Source organism: Battus philenor, unplaced genomic scaffold, assembly GCF_028537555.1.
Source record: "Battus philenor isolate CCGP_79_NKW_IND1 unplaced genomic scaffold, ilBatPhil1.0.hap1 SCAF_11, whole genome shotgun sequence".
In the NCBI taxonomy this organism is placed as follows: Eukaryota; Metazoa; Arthropoda; class Insecta; order Lepidoptera; family Papilionidae; genus Battus; species Battus philenor.
Genome location: NW_027181673.1, coordinates 3,855,439 through 3,871,632, shown reverse-complemented (window position 1 = coordinate 3,871,632; position 16,194 = coordinate 3,855,439). Strand labels below are relative to the sequence as shown.

General features: G+C 32.4%; 1 protein-coding gene across 1 annotated transcript in view; it reads left to right on the top strand.

Annotated features, from left to right (window-relative positions):
- Nucleotides 1–9,589, top strand: part of LOC137930893 (uncharacterized) — a 72,565-nt gene extending 62,976 nt beyond the window's left edge. Inside the window, exons 2-7 of the mRNA XM_068774245.1 lie at nucleotides 1,496–1,858; nucleotides 3,202–3,387; nucleotides 4,761–4,882; nucleotides 5,468–5,629; nucleotides 7,212–7,382; nucleotides 9,179–9,589. Of these exons, the coding sequence (XP_068630346.1) occupies nucleotides 1,585–1,858; nucleotides 3,202–3,387; nucleotides 4,761–4,882; nucleotides 5,468–5,629; nucleotides 7,212–7,382; nucleotides 9,179–9,469 (1,206 nt within the window). The 5' untranslated portion in view covers nucleotides 1,496–1,584 and the 3' untranslated portion in view covers nucleotides 9,470–9,589. The remainder of the gene's footprint in view (nucleotides 1–1,495; nucleotides 1,859–3,201; nucleotides 3,388–4,760; nucleotides 4,883–5,467; nucleotides 5,630–7,211; nucleotides 7,383–9,178) is intronic.
- The last annotated feature ends 6,605 nt before the right edge of the window (nucleotides 9,590–16,194 follow it).

Here is a 16,194-nt window from a genome sequence, read left to right as displayed (position 1 = left end):
ACCGATCGATTCTACACGTACAATCAAGTATATAAGTACTCAAGGAAATTTGCGACGATGCTGCGCGCTAAGCTCGGTGTACGGGAAGGTGACATTACATGTGTAATGATGGGTAACAATCCTGAATACGCTTTAGTTACACTCGGTACACTTGAAGCTGGTGCGACAATGACCACAATAAACCCTGCATATACAGCTAGTAAGTACACAATTCATATAAATACTTTGAAAATTGTATTAGATATAGAGGATTGAGATTTACGATCGTAGTACGCGGGTTCGATTTCCGGAATACAATCTTTTACTTTCCCACTTTTTGCATTAGCTACATAGCATTATCACTCACAACTAATCTTCCAGAGAATGGTTAACAGCGTCCTTTGCATATTGTTTTTACTACTCGTATTATAAAAAGAACAACTCCTTTACTAATAGTCCGATTAACTCTATGAGTGTAACAATTGACACTTGATTTTATAATTGACAGTAATTTAAAACACTTGGTCCTTATTTAATTTTCATCGGTAAAATACGAAATGTCTCCTACAGTCTTCGAGATGGCGCATATATCGGCCTGGAAGACAGTGCAATAGTTCTAGAGTTTGAAATTTCTTTCTCTACTTCCAGGCTGCTACCCTTGTAGCAAGATTCCCGCACCGATCCTCTCCTGTATTTTGTAACCGTCCTTATAAACCTTTTGAAGATACTCGCCCTGATCTTATAGACTACCCGTTTTCGAGCAGTCAAGACAACCAAATTCCACCCCTGGAAGATCGGCGGGTTGAGACATCTCCAGAAAGCTGAGACGCTGCTGTCTTCATGCCAAATCAATGTCGTCTCCTGTTTTGTTACAGCTTGGCAGCCTTACAAGTCCAGTGTCATGATCCCTTTGAGGATCGTAGCCGCGTTTAGTCTGACAGTGCGGAAAACTTGAAAATCTTGCGCGCCATTCCTAGCTGGATAGCGTCAAGCAGCTTCTTTATGTCGATTTTCTCAATAGCAGAAGCTAATCTTTTCGCTCAGCTAGAGCTAGGTTTTCTGTAGCCTCAGACCCAGTCGTGACCTCCTACGCTGTGTAGATTGAATAAGAACCAGTTGTCGATATTCAGATCAAGGATATTGTAATCCTTGTTGGCTCTGTCGTTTGGCCCTTATAGAAATTAGTTGGTATTGCCCTCCTTTTTCTGATGAAGAATATAGCTTTGGTAGTTTAAGGAACGAAGTAAAGCTTTTTGCGACTCTGTGTGCTTTAATGGAGGCATCATTAAAACACAGGCTGGCAATTCATTGGCAGTAGCTCCGATTGAAACCTCTTGGGAACAGGAGAATACCAACACGACATCGCCCGAGGAAACTCGGGCATGCACTACACAACCATCTAGGCCATCTCATAGCCTTGCCTTTGCTTTCTCTACTTTCAGGCTTTGGTGTTTTTAGTATCTTATTATTTTGATTCACTTTCAAAAATTTATACAATTTTTAATTTTTATTACAGATGAGGTTAAGCGACAATTACTTCTATCAATTCCAAAAGTAATAATAGGAGTACCAGAAACTATAGACAAAATTAAAGAAGCATGTAAAATGCTTCAAATGAATATACCGATTATAATTGTAAACAGTACGTCAGAGAGTTTACCGAATGGAACTATATCGTTCGAAGGTCTTATAAATGATAATAGCCAAGATATCAGTATTTTAAACGGTGTTATTAAAAACGTTGATGATATAGCATTATTGCCTTACTCTAGTGGAACTACTGGCTTGCCAAAGGGCGTTGAACTTGTCCATCGATCTATTGTGACGAATTTTGTCCAACAAGATAACGATGGAGTTAGACATTGTGAGCATACAACAGGTAAGTAATGCTTTTGATTTAATTTTTTTATATGATTTACTGACGTCATTAAAATTTATAAATACAATGATTAATGCATTTTTGATTAATTTATTCATTTCACAAACAGAAACTTGTAATTATAAATAAGAAATCTATAAAATTCGTAATATTTTAATACCAAATATATATATATATGTATATATATATATATATATATATATACATATAGAGAACAATAACGGAATAGCTACATCGCCAAATATGAGGCTTGAAAATTATAGATGATACAATATAAAAACATAAGAAATGTTTTTACTAAAGTAAATAAGTGGAATAAATCGGCACATATCTCTGCAAGGTGTTCAGAGTTGACGACTTGGTTAGCGGGCTTAAGATACATCCTTGTTTTGTTTACTATGTGGTTTCCAATATTCTATTTTTTCATTTGTTCATCTAAGGACGTCGTCAGCTACTGCTCCAAACTATGCCTTATTTACTTATCTCGCACTTTATCCTTAAGTTTATTTGTTTAGAAACTTCGGAATGTTTAGTTTAAAATTATAGTTTGACGGAAATTGATTCTTTACAGTTATATATAGTTTTGTTATCCGCTTACGTTATATTTATACGAATATTACAAACACATTAACAAGAGTACACATAATTTTATACATAAAATTGTCATATATAGTAATTTCGCGTGACAATGACCGTGTATTCAAACGCATTGACCTCCTGCAAGTTACTGTTTACATGCTGACGTCAGAAATATTCAGTCGATTATTCAATAAATACTTTATTCACATATATATGTTACGTAAATAATGTATTAGTTCTGTAATATTTATATAGCAAAGTGACGACTCTAACAAAGTCGATTGTACTCCTTGTGGCTTCCAATCGGTTATATTGAAAATATATATGCTGAAATGATTATAAAGACGATATATACATTATGCGAGTAGCGGTAAAGGAACTGGTGGTCTCTCACCGCTACGGGTAGAGAAAAAGGAAGGCAATGTGTAATTGAGGTGAGGATTTATGTATTGGTACAATGGCGTTCGAGGTCGAATCAGCGTTCGAATTTCTAAAAAGCACTGATGGCATAGTGGCCAGTAATATAGACCGTTCATATGTATATGCTATACGTGTTCCTACTGTTGAAACACAAGCTTCTGCTTGCACAGTACATGTTGTCTGTGAAACTAGTGTGGACTAGGTGACGTCACAGATACTTCAGAAATTTTATTATACGTACTAACATAGCTACACAAAGTTTTATTCAAAATCTGACCTTTTTATTAACACCATTAAATTATTTAATGTAAAAATTTTTTTACATATTATAACTTTTGTTTCAGATTCTCATCAGGAATGTGTTTTAGCAATATTACCATTGTTCCACATGTACGGTTTATCGATTGTGATGCTGAACAAGTTATCGATTGGTGCTAAAATTGTGACGTTACCTAAATTTGAAACGGAAACATATTTGAAAGCTATCAAGAAATACAACGCAAGTGTATTGCATATTGCGCCTCCGTTAGGTATTTATTAATCATAATTCGTAACGAAACTTGTTTAAAATAATTTTAAACGTACATGTCAGGACATGCCTTACGGATTAGAAAAGATCGGAATTAAAAAATCGAATTATCTTATTTTTAATATTTTTAGTATTGATGAACGCGTTTGTTCCTATTGATCCTCTGTAAAATCAGCAAAAGTACATAGAGTATCTACGCATATACTCCGCATATATTACTACCAACCTCGGAATGTTGATATCTCAGAACGTTTCTTGATTTTTTAGATAAGTGTAATGTAAATGTAATGATGTGTTTTTAGTAGTTTTATCGCGGAAGCCCTGTTTTGTATCAATACTATTTTTAATGTAGCATTCTGTTAACGTATGTATTCAACAAAAATGACAATTAATATAAAATAAATGTATTTATTTAAAAGTAATTCAAAATTAACACATAATTAAAAAAGGACTTTTAATTTTAGTATTCATAGGATGTGTGCTATTGCTTTTTATAATCTCGATTATACCTAATAATATTTTATTGTTAGGTTCTGAATCAAGTCACGTTGGCAAGTGAATATGATGCCCGGATACTTGGGATTTCTCATGATTATATCGGTGCGACTGTATTTAAATACTAAAAATTATCCCGACAGTGCCGTTACAATTCGCAATGTGGGATTGTCGCAATTGCTCCGACTCCGTATTAATAAGTGTAATTCAGTTGTGACGTTAAATTTTTATTACGACTGTTTGTTATTTTGTTGTTGTTATTATTGTATTATGTTATGTTAAAAAAAAGGAAGTAACTTTCGCGGAACCCCTGAGTGATCTACACGGAACCCTTCCACAGAGACACAGTTTAAGAAACGCTGAACTACGCTAAACACGACGTTAATTATAACAATTATAATATGTTAACAGAGTACATAAAACACTTAAAAATTATATGAACAAAATAATTATTTTTAGATCTCTTCGTCTTTGTAGATGGCAATAGACTATATATATATATATATATATATATATATATATATATATATATATATATATATATATATATATATATATATATATATATATATATATATATATATATATATACATATATATATGTATATATATATATATATATATATATATCGTCGACTATATATATATATATATATAGTCGACGATATATTTAGACGACTAATATTATATATATATAATATTAGTCGTCGTTTCAACCCATAGACGCCCACTGCAGATAACCCACCAAAGAAATTAATGGGAACTATACCATTATCGCGTTATTATTTCAGGCGCGATTGCAATCTTTAACAGTTGTGCGTGTATCTAAAAATTAAATGAATACAATTGAAGAAACCTTAACATTTTTGTATTTTCAAGCATCGTTCCTGGCATGTCATCCTAAGTCTAATAAGGAATATTTATCCAGTGTTCACACATACGTATGCGCAGCGGCACCGCTTCCAAAACATGATATATACAGGGTGTTGGAAAAATCAAGTGTAAGTAACACTATCGATCTTTATATAACTGCATACGCGGATCATACACTGGCGTTCCGTAATATATGGGTTTTGAAAACCTTCATATATTGGGCTACTTATTCTGAAAAAGGTGATGCTTTAGAACTTGGACTTTGCTGACGACCGAACCTTACTAATTCGTCGGTGCCGCAACTGATAGACAAACCAAGTTGGGCAGATTGAAGATGATGATTGAAGTATTTTCAGATAATACGGAAAAATAGTTCTGAATTAAATTCAATCAGTATCTTGAGCGTTTCACCGTAGAGAACGGCTTCTAGTACCTTTTCCTCTATTTATAAAAAACGCATTGTCGGAGTTGCTTCCATCGCTCTCATCTCCCAGCACTAAACTCTTAAAGTAACCGTGGAAATTCTACCAATATTATTACATTAGCATTCATGGGGCGGTACTCTCGAGGACCCTCGAATCAGATGGAAAATTCCGCCCTTGGGAGTACATTATGGCCAGACGTTCTGTGGAACAAATATACGTAGTGTGTGTAAATAGTATAACAAGAAACATTTGTACTATAAAAACTAAAAAATAATTGTAATGTTTTAGCCAAATACTCACTTTGTGCAATTATACGGCCTGACAGAAGTGTCACCTTTAGCCACGTCTATTCCGCGAGGATGCAAAGAATACACCAATGTTGGGCTTGCTGTGCCTAATACTAAACTACGAGTTGTAAATTCAGATGATCAAAACCTCGGACCTGATGAGGTAAGACGTTGATATTAATTTGTTTACTTTCTTTAATGAAAAATCAAAATCGATACAAATTTAAAAGACTACAACTGACAACTCATTAAGAACAAATAAATAAATAAAACATTGATTATTAATAAAGAAGTTTAGGCAGCTGCGACACCTGCATACATTGATTAACATGGTACATCTCCCCATATATATCTTTGTGGGTGGCCTTTGCCTTACAGTGGGCGTCAATGGACTGAAACAACGACTATAGTAAAGATCGATTAAACCCTCGTTTCTGATGACATATCTGTGCAACAAAAACCCATCAAGAAGCACAACATAATATTGGAAATGAATATTTTTTTAGCCAAGTAAAGATGAACTAAAAAGAAATTTTACAATATTCCTATCGCAATTAAGGTTTAGAAAACGTACAATAAGTTTGCGAAGCAGGCTAAGGATAATAAGTATACAAATTATGTATACTAAGTACTGATATAAAAAAACAAAATAAAAAGATGATTAAAATTATTTTGCAGATCTTAAACGTAACGAGAGCAACATGTTTACATGTGCTGTCACAATACGAAATGTAATAAAAATAGTACCGGTTTCGCATTTACACATGCATAAAAGGAATAAATTAAAATATCAAAAGTAAATAAACCAGATACACAAAGGATTTTAAATATACAAACATTGATTTCATAATGACGAATGATATTGTATACTTCAATAATAAAAATTTCGTATTAATTGATGTATACCAACAATATTATAGCTTATAGTACAAAATGTATACAGGGTCATCGGTTATGATTAAAAAACTTCAAAGTTGTAAATGTATATTTAATAGAATCAGGCGTTACCTTGTGGAAGTCCATCCTAAGTAAGAAAAGGACCAATATTTTCACAGAGTCTCTGTGTTTGGCACTAATCGACTAAAGTGGGGGGTGAAACACGTGTTGAGTGATTTGGCGGTGGCAGTTGTGTGATTCGCATTGTTTACCACATACGCATTTATTAGCGGGCTGGCGGGCGGTGCACTTTGTTGCACGACTACTACTGCATGTACGGAAGTGGCTAAATATTGGTCCTTTTCTTACTTGTAAATGTATAGCTAATTTGTCAGCAAAAAGGTTAATTCTTTTACACCTATTTAATGTATATGTTGTTGTTAGTGTCATGCGGCAGGCCATTAACATTTAGTAGTACAAAGCCTGCAGGAACAGATAATAAACAATAATTATTATTGATTTTACTGATTCTAATTTTAAAAACGCTTTTTGTTATTATAGTATGATAACCTAATTATTTCTAAAACTATTCATATTTAGATAGGGTGTACTATACATTAATTGTCAGCAAATTAAATAAAAGACTTTATACTTTTATAACAAAACAACCTGTATATTTTAATTATTAATAAAAATTTATGTACTTTTTTTAATATAATACTCGCAAATTAAAAAAAAAGAACGAAGGACAACGAGAGGAAAAATGTGTCGTAAATAAATTATTATGAAAAAAAATATTAACTACATTTTATACACGTCAATTATTATCGCAGAAAATAATTATGGACACATATATTATATAATTACAGGTCGGTGAATTATTAATACATGGGCCTCAAATAATGAAAGGATACAGGAACAATCCAGAAGAAACCAAAGCTGCTATTACACGAGACGGATGGTTCCGTACGGGCGACTTGGTGTCTATAGATAAAGACGGTGTGGTTACTGTACGTGATAGAATAAAAGAACTTATTAAGGTACTACTTACTTTTGTTCGTTTCCTCTAAGCTTGATAGATTACATCTTATTAGTCCAGTAATTACACTTTAATATATTTGGTGGATATCATCATCAATGTTTCATATATTACGTCCACTGATGGACATAAGCCCATCCCCTCCCCTCATATGTTTATAATCGGACTCGTTCAAAGTGATCCCTTCAGCGTCTTCCAACGACCTTCAATAGATTAAGCTTGCTGGTCTGTGGTCTCTACTCCAGAACCTTTAAGCCCCAGCTGCCATCTTTTCTGCTGCTGCGCATATGTTCCACGCAGCCTGCCCATTGTCATTTCAATTTACCAATCCGCTGGACTATAACAGATACTTTCGTTCGTTTACGGATCTCTTCATTTGTTTTTAACTGTCATAATTATTAAACTGCACGTTGAAAGCTAATAATAGGCACAGATAAATATAGTGGAGTGGACGACAGCAGTTGTAGAGAAATATAAATGTGTAAACGCTTTGTGTAATATTTTAAAAAACGAAAAAAAGAACGTATTTTCATAGTAATCTGCTACGCGGCGCAAAAGCGCTACGTTATTTTATCTTTAAAACTGCGATGCTGCGATTTTGTGCTGAAAATTTCAGCGTATCTTTGTTGGCCTGGATATGGGCCTCCCACCGATGCTTCCAATACCATATTTTAATTTGTATTTTAAGGCATCACTGTTAGAAACTATCGTATGGATAAATCGTACGAAAAGTACTTAAAATTGATTGAAATTTTCTAATTGAGTGTTTTACTTTACAACATCAAGTCAAGATATGTCTAGACGTCTCACGATTTTCGTGCTTTCTTACAAGAATCGCTTAGCAGTAAAATGGTTAAATTTTTTAACTACATTTTACAATATATTTAATACAGTTATAGACAGTACATTACTAAGATTTATCATTGCTTAAACATATATTAATATAAATATATAATTTAGCGTTAATAGTTAGTTAGGTTAAATGCGTGTGAGTGACATTATATTTAATACCATTATTCGAGTAAACTAAATCATCATGTATTTGTACATATATAAATAAATTTAAAAAACTTTTAAGTTAAACGGTTTTTTGATACCCATATTGTGGTGGTTGTGGAAAAATATGTACCTAGTCCGCCATATTGGAACGGCATCCATCTTGAATTTTAAATTTTGACATAATCATCGTGTTTTACTAGTGTAGCCCTTTTATTTGATACCCATATTGAGGGGTTAAGGAAAAATATGTAATCCGCCATTTTGCATTGGCGGCCATCTCCGATTTATAATGTTATTGATTTTATTGTTTTGTCATCTAAATTAAATGTGTGTACCAAATTTCAGACTGACAACGGGAAGGTGCTAAATTTAAATTTCTTATTTTGACCCAAACAAATAAATTCCGTACGGGTCGAACTAAATAAAACCGTTTAATAATACAGTCATAATTTTTCCTTCAAGATACTTTTCTGTTTTAGCTTTCATATTATAGATTACACAAACAGCTCACTTCTGTGACACGAAAACTGTATCAATATGAACAACATTAATAATTTTAAATTATTGCTACAAGACCGCCGCGATGTCTGGACTTGCTTCTTGCATACATTTTCCCGTGGTCTTAGCTATGCCTTTTGTCCACCTCCTAGGAGGTCTACACGCCGCGTCTATCGGGTCCTGTTTGCCACTAAACCTTCGGCCTCAGCGGTCATCGGTTCTACAAGCCATATACTCCTACTGGATATGTAATAATATAATATGATATAGTTTTGTAATATGTTGACATCACTATTTTAGGTAAAGGGTTTTCAAGTCGCTCCAGCTGAATTGGAAAGTATCCTCAAAGAGCATCCTGATATTGTCGACGCAGCAGTCATCGGCGTACCGGACGCGAAAATGGGTGAAGTTCCGAAAGCATTCGTCGTAATTAAAAGCGATCGAAATAAAGATTCCGACGGTATTAAAAATTTTGTCAACGATAAGGTGGCCGCTTTCAAGAGATTAAGCGACGTTGAATTCGTAGAAAGTTTACCTCGAAATCCATCTGGAAAAATCTTGAAACGATTACTCCGGGAAAAGTATACTTAATATATTTCTTAGATTTAATATTTTTAGACGGTTTACAAATAATTTATGTAAATAGTAATTACTTGAGTAAGGGAAGATATGTTATAATGAAAATAATAACGTATTATATATTTATTTGGTTCGGAGAATATCTTCTTATTATATAAATAGGTATTTTGGACTTCTTCGAAAAAAAAAATATTTATAAAACACCTACAATTTATCGATTGTAAATCAAGCTTTAAACAGTGGTAATTAAACAACATTTTTTTTTATTTTTGTCTTATTATGTTATTAACACCAGTCCTCGAATAAACATAAATTATTATGTGATATTATACGTCAAGAATGCAAGACGATTGAGGGTCGTGGGGAAATGTAGCCTGTCTGTTTCTGCACCAGCGGCGTACTTGATGACAGTAATGTAGGCAGAAAAGTACTTGAGTGGTAACTGCGAGTTGGTGAACGCGGCGTGGACAGGGAAATGGTGATGATCATCGATACGATCTTTGGAGAAAACTTATGCCATTCAATGGGCGTCAATCGACTGATGATGAACAGGTCGTCAATATTCCTAGAGAGAAAACATAAGGTTTCTATATACTGATATTCAAACTTATACAAATGCGCGCAAGCATATGTACAAGCAGGTACAGCAGCGATAAGCGTAGAAAAAAAGGATTAAAACACATTTATTATCTTTACCACGTTTTCACTTTAATTTTTTTATTATTTTTATTTAAGATTACTATTTATTCAATTCAATTTTTTTAGATTCTCTAGATAACCCGACATTTTGTAACTTAACGTAAAGTTATCGATCTCTTTTTAACTTTGTAACTAAACAAGTTACAAATTACTCTCTGATATACAAAGATACATTTTGTATTTCCTGTACATAAAATATGATATAAATTAGCTATAAACTTTAATTCCATATTATGGTCGTATGTTTTACAATGGTCAAATTGTTAGGACGAAAGAAATCTTTTTAAGGCATGGTTATAAAATAGTAGGTAAATGACTGTAATAAAGTATGCTTTACACTGTTCTGTTTTTACCATAAACTAAAGAACCACAGGACTTGCAGACAGGAGTCACGTGCGCCCTTTAGAGCCAAACTTTTGCAGTTCTGTCCGCTGAATGACAAACAGGTTAAGAGCATTATAAAATTTGACTCCCAAATGATTACATTTTAAACACCATTTAAACTTTGTTTTTAGGGACTTTGAACTTTGTTTTCTTCTTAATAGATTTTCTTAATGTAGAGTTGGGTGAAGAGATAAAGTTTGACGAGAAGGGCGCTATACAACCAATAATGAACCATTAATATCTTACTATTATAACTAATAAACCTTTTCTTACGCTTAGATACAAATATCGATAAAATAAATGTTGGAGGATATTTTCTTAATTCAATATCTACGATCGATATTCAATCTTTGAGCCCATGCCTTGCAGTAGAAGTCTTTCGGCTGATGATAAGTTGAAAGATGATGAGGAAATACAGTAGCTAAGTCATCTTTTTTTGAGGATAACGCAGATTTGAAAGTAGTAATATAAACAACTCAGATGAAAGTTATATGAACAATGACATTACGCAATGATAATACTTTGGGTGAAGATTGACTTAATATTATTAACAAAAATTACGCACAGGTATCTTAAGTATCACATAAGTTTATAAGAGTCGTTAGATATCCATTGGATTCTTTAATAAATTTCCAATAAAATCAGTCGGAAATGGTTCTAGCATCCAGCATTTACTAACGGCTTAACAAGGTCATCTGTCTACCTGGTAGATAGACGTTCTATACAGCGCTTGGTTTGGTCTACTGCATTTGATCCAAAAAACTAAACGTCGAAATTTTTCTAAAATCATTTGTCCCTTCCATTTCGTCCAGAATTTATTGGATACTCTGAACTCTGTAATGAACTGTCATACAAAAAAGCTATCTTCGCGAAATTTCAGCGCACTTATGAAGTTTTTAACACATGCACTTAGCTCAGATAAATGATTGTCAAATTTCGAATGCCTTGCAAAACAGTTGACGGTCTAACGTGTGTCAATGTAATAATTAACTTGGTTAGCCTATGTGACACCGAAGTTGCACCGCCGTTTGTGCTTAATGTGACGCTTTTGGATATTTGTTGATGGAATGAGGCGGCATTGCAAATCATATAGACTCTGTTATCATAGTATTTGGAACCGTGAAAAGCAAAGAGTGTTATTATTAGAAGCATCTGTATCTCTACTCTATTGACAAAACCAAAGAATATCTCTGTCGCAAGGGGTGACAATCAATTCGTACATTTATCGCTTGAAATACGAGACTGCATGTTTATTCATATATCTACTCACTTTATTTTTTAATAATAATAATTTATTTAAACATTCACAATGAGCTTAATTAGATACAAACTACACAAATTTAATTCCAGTAAACACAAAGTTGCGAAGGTTCCAGGGGCACTTTAATGAGAAGAGCCTAGAACAAAATCGGATTTATTTTTGTAATCATGGGCAGACGTAATAAAGAAGAATAAAGGTGGAATGATGATGTATTTGTGTTTCTTAACCGTGTATTGAATAAAAAGAAAAATCATTGCAGCCAATACATTCCTTGCCATTAATATGTCTATGAATTATTTCATTGTAATACGTTTAATGAGAAACTTAATGCTGTTATACATAAATTTCATTTTTAGTTAATTACAATTAAAAACTACTTTAGTATGATAACAAAAACATTAAATATATGTCAACTACGCTGATGTAAAAATGCCTTCATTAAAACACAAAAGTGATTTGTTCATATTTATAGATGAAGCGAACTAAGTTTTCCAGGTCGTACTCACCGGTTCCGTTTTGAAACTGAATGAAGCCTTATCAAGTTTTTAATGGCGGAGCTATTTACAGCTTAATTGCTTTTGCGATGGGTTTTATTCACGCAGATGCACATCTTAGCTTTAAACGCATGATATTAATTGATAAATCTTTGAAAATCTAGTTATGTAAATAGTTTGATGTTTACACGGTCGCGTCGTTGTGGGATATATTACAACGAAGAGTTATTTTGAAAAAAAAAATATCTTCAATTGATAATTGTTACTAATAATTCATATTATATTTATAGTTCACTCAAACTAAAGACACGTTATGCAATTGTTAAAAATGTTTATACTAAATTGATTGTTTAGGTCGGAGAAAAAATCTTTTCACAAACATTATGAAAAACCAAACACATATCTCTTTTGTTGCACTATTTGTATCTGGTAGGTTAAGATGACATTAAAAAGTTTACACTTTAAAAAAGAAGGTAAAATTTTTCTGAGCTATTTCTTGTATGTTTTTCTTTCTTTCAAAATAAGCGAGTCTAATGAAGCTCGATAATTCTAATCTAATTTTTTTCCAAAAAAGGAAAATATCTAACATAGCATTCGCATAAGTAAGAGTTACTTCTAGGTTATTAATCTCTCTTTTCAGCTGATAGACGACCACTGCAAGACAAGCGCCTAGCCAAAATAGTGTTGTATTATGGTGTGTAGAGGACGCTGCTACAATATTGTGGAAACTGGCAATCCTATATAATTAATACACAAAGTGTGTATTATATAAGATTGTATCGTAGAAATCGAACCCGTTGCTTACGTGTTATAAATGCTCAAAAGGTTTATCCGTACTTTGTTCCAAATAGATAAATTTCTATAGTGACATGACAAAGTAAAACTAATTTCATGAATTTGTAATTGCAGACCAATTACAAGGGAGGTTCAATGTTTTGTTTTCAGAATGATGAGAGAGGAAAAATAGGAACATTACAAAATTTCCACCGCTAAGAGGAAACCATTTAAGTCACTCAGTTTTCGTCCGCTTTTATTAGGGACAGACCTACGCTCACACCGTTGTGCCTGATTACTCGAAAATATTTTATTTAAATTTTTAGCTATTACACATTTTACATTATATAATCTTAATATGTATACCAAGAACGTTGATATTGTTTTATATTTATGAATGAATAAAAAAGTTGAAATACGATTGGAAATTAAGTAAATTGTTTTTGGACAAAAAATAAATGTTACAAGTTTAAAATCATCATAAGGATCGCCTGGATTTGAATTTGAAGAGTATTGTCTTAATAGCGCAGCGCTTTAAAATTTAAGCATTTTATGAAACGATTTCTGTTTGTTGCACCGTCAATTTTTTTATATACCAATGTAAATGACTACATAGGAGATAATAATACCACGGGATAAATGTAAATGACATATTGGCTTCTAGACTACTTTATATATATATATATATATATATATATATATATATATATATATATATATATATAATTATATACTCTTTCTGAACAAGAGATACAATCATCTGGTCGCATAAAGCGAATTAATCTATTTTATGTTAAAAAGGGTTGGTTTTTTTAGTAATAGTACGTTGACATCAACGCCTACGGTGTGATAGACGGCAGGCCAGCGGTACTCGCACTTGTAGGTTAACCCGTCGCCAATTCTAAAAGTATAATGGCAGTCTCAAATTAAACTAAAGTTTTAATTAGTTGCAATAGTGGATCGCGAAAGTGCTAGAACGCTTCACGATTAATCACTAACGACATTTGAATTTCAAACATTTCTTTTGCGTTTTAGAAAAATAAATTATACTCAGAGTCCATGCTTTGAATGGCTCTCTTGTGTTTAAAAGTTTTAAAATAAAATAAATCGACGTTCTGCTGCAAATAAATGTTATAAAAAATATTATTCATTCTATTACGTGAAACGTTAATGTAAAATATTTCAAATTGATTACTTTATACAGGATAATTGGCAATAAGTGTAAAAGCTTTTAAAGATTTTTGCTGTCAAATAAGCTATACATTTACGCTTTCAAATATTTTATACCTGTTACCAATCAGCGTGTATAAATGAATAAAATGTGTCATAGAAATATTAAAATAACCTCTTGGCAATATAACGCTCTTACAAAAATGTATGATCTTGACATCATAGACATATTTAAGTCCAAAAAACAAGTACTTCCTTATCAAAATATTAATGAAACAAATTTTTTGTTGTCAATGTGTGTGAATTGTAAAAATGTGGATTCTCACACATACATACATCAAATGAATCATCATGAATACATACAGTAATCATTTTTTTTTTTACTTCTAACCTTAATTATTAAACATATTGTAATAATTTTATAAATGGTAGTTTTATTTTTGTATAAATGGCAACATTACTCGACCCCGTCACTCTTTTGTGACAACTTCCAGTGAAGGAATTGAGAGTGGTGGGGTTGAAACAGCGTTTTGATTATTGAGTTGGGAGCTCGGTCACTCGTTCGATGACTATCGAAGTGATAAGTTGTCTAACTAACTATGCTATGAAACTGTCCTAGTTGGCCTATAAGAGTATTAAAAGTGGAATAAAAGTATTTACTGTGCTGTGAATCGGAGTTTTTCTGATATATATGATATGATATACACACATATATATATATATATATATATATATATATATATATATATATATATATATATATATATATATAAAGCGTACCGTACTGCAAATGCGACTTTGGCCACATCACCTTTCAGAATTTCGGTTCTAAAATAATCTAGCTCACTGTACTGTTTGCGTGCAGTGGTGTTATAAAATTAGTTTTATAATATTAAAAGGCGAATTAGTAACATCAATGGATTGTGAAATTTATAATATTAATATTTATCAAAAAATGAAAACTTTTCTTTAAACTAGCTTGGCTTCTCTCAAAAAGCAACATCTGCGCCTGTTCTGCCCTAAACATCTGTGACCATCCTTCGCTGAAAGTCAAATACATCTGTGAACTCTAGGCAAAAAACTTTTGATGCGTCTTAAAATGTGTTCCAAGAATATAAGAAATTGTCTCCTATAACTAAAGATATTTAAATAATAAATTTAAACTGTATTAGTCTTATGTTGTTGAAAACTTAAGAGTATATTCAAAGAGTCTGTTATTTTGTCAATGTTGCAGAAACATCTTTACAGAGAGGTTACGTCTTGTCCAAAATTGGTTTGTGACGTCAAACATGTTTCTATTGTAGATTTATTCACAATGTTTCCATTCTTTTGTGAATCATACAGTGTGAGTATGCTCGAAGAAGAACTCACGACCAAAGGTTATAAGTCACTTTTCTTAGCCACTACACTATTGATCTTCTTTTCATTAAATATTAGGGGGACCGGAAAGTAACGACTTTTCTGTCAACATATTTTACAGAAAAACTGATTGATTTTTACCGCTCCGGCATTCAATTTGCATACTAGATGGCAAAAGGTTGTTGATAACGAAGGTTAATATATAGTTGATCAGAAATTGTAAAATTAAAAACTTGTTAAAAAAAGTCGAGTGAATTTAACTTAAGAAAGCAACATTACTTTCCGGTCCCCCTAATAGAAATATACCAACGGCAGTGACCTTTTCAAAAAGGTTAATTATAACCTCTTAGGTGTAGCGTAATCTAAATAATTATAAGTGTAGTGAAATTGTTAGATAAAAAAAGTTTTAAATTTGGCTATAAAAGAAAGAGTTTTTGTAAAAACATTTACGAGTACAATCACAAACTTTTTAAACTTTAGAAATGTTTATCGCGTGCACACTTTTCTTTGTAAATTTAAGATTGTGTCTAAAATTCATATTAAAAGCACATGTGTTAACGATATACCGCCAGCTAAAAAGAACATGTTACATGCTT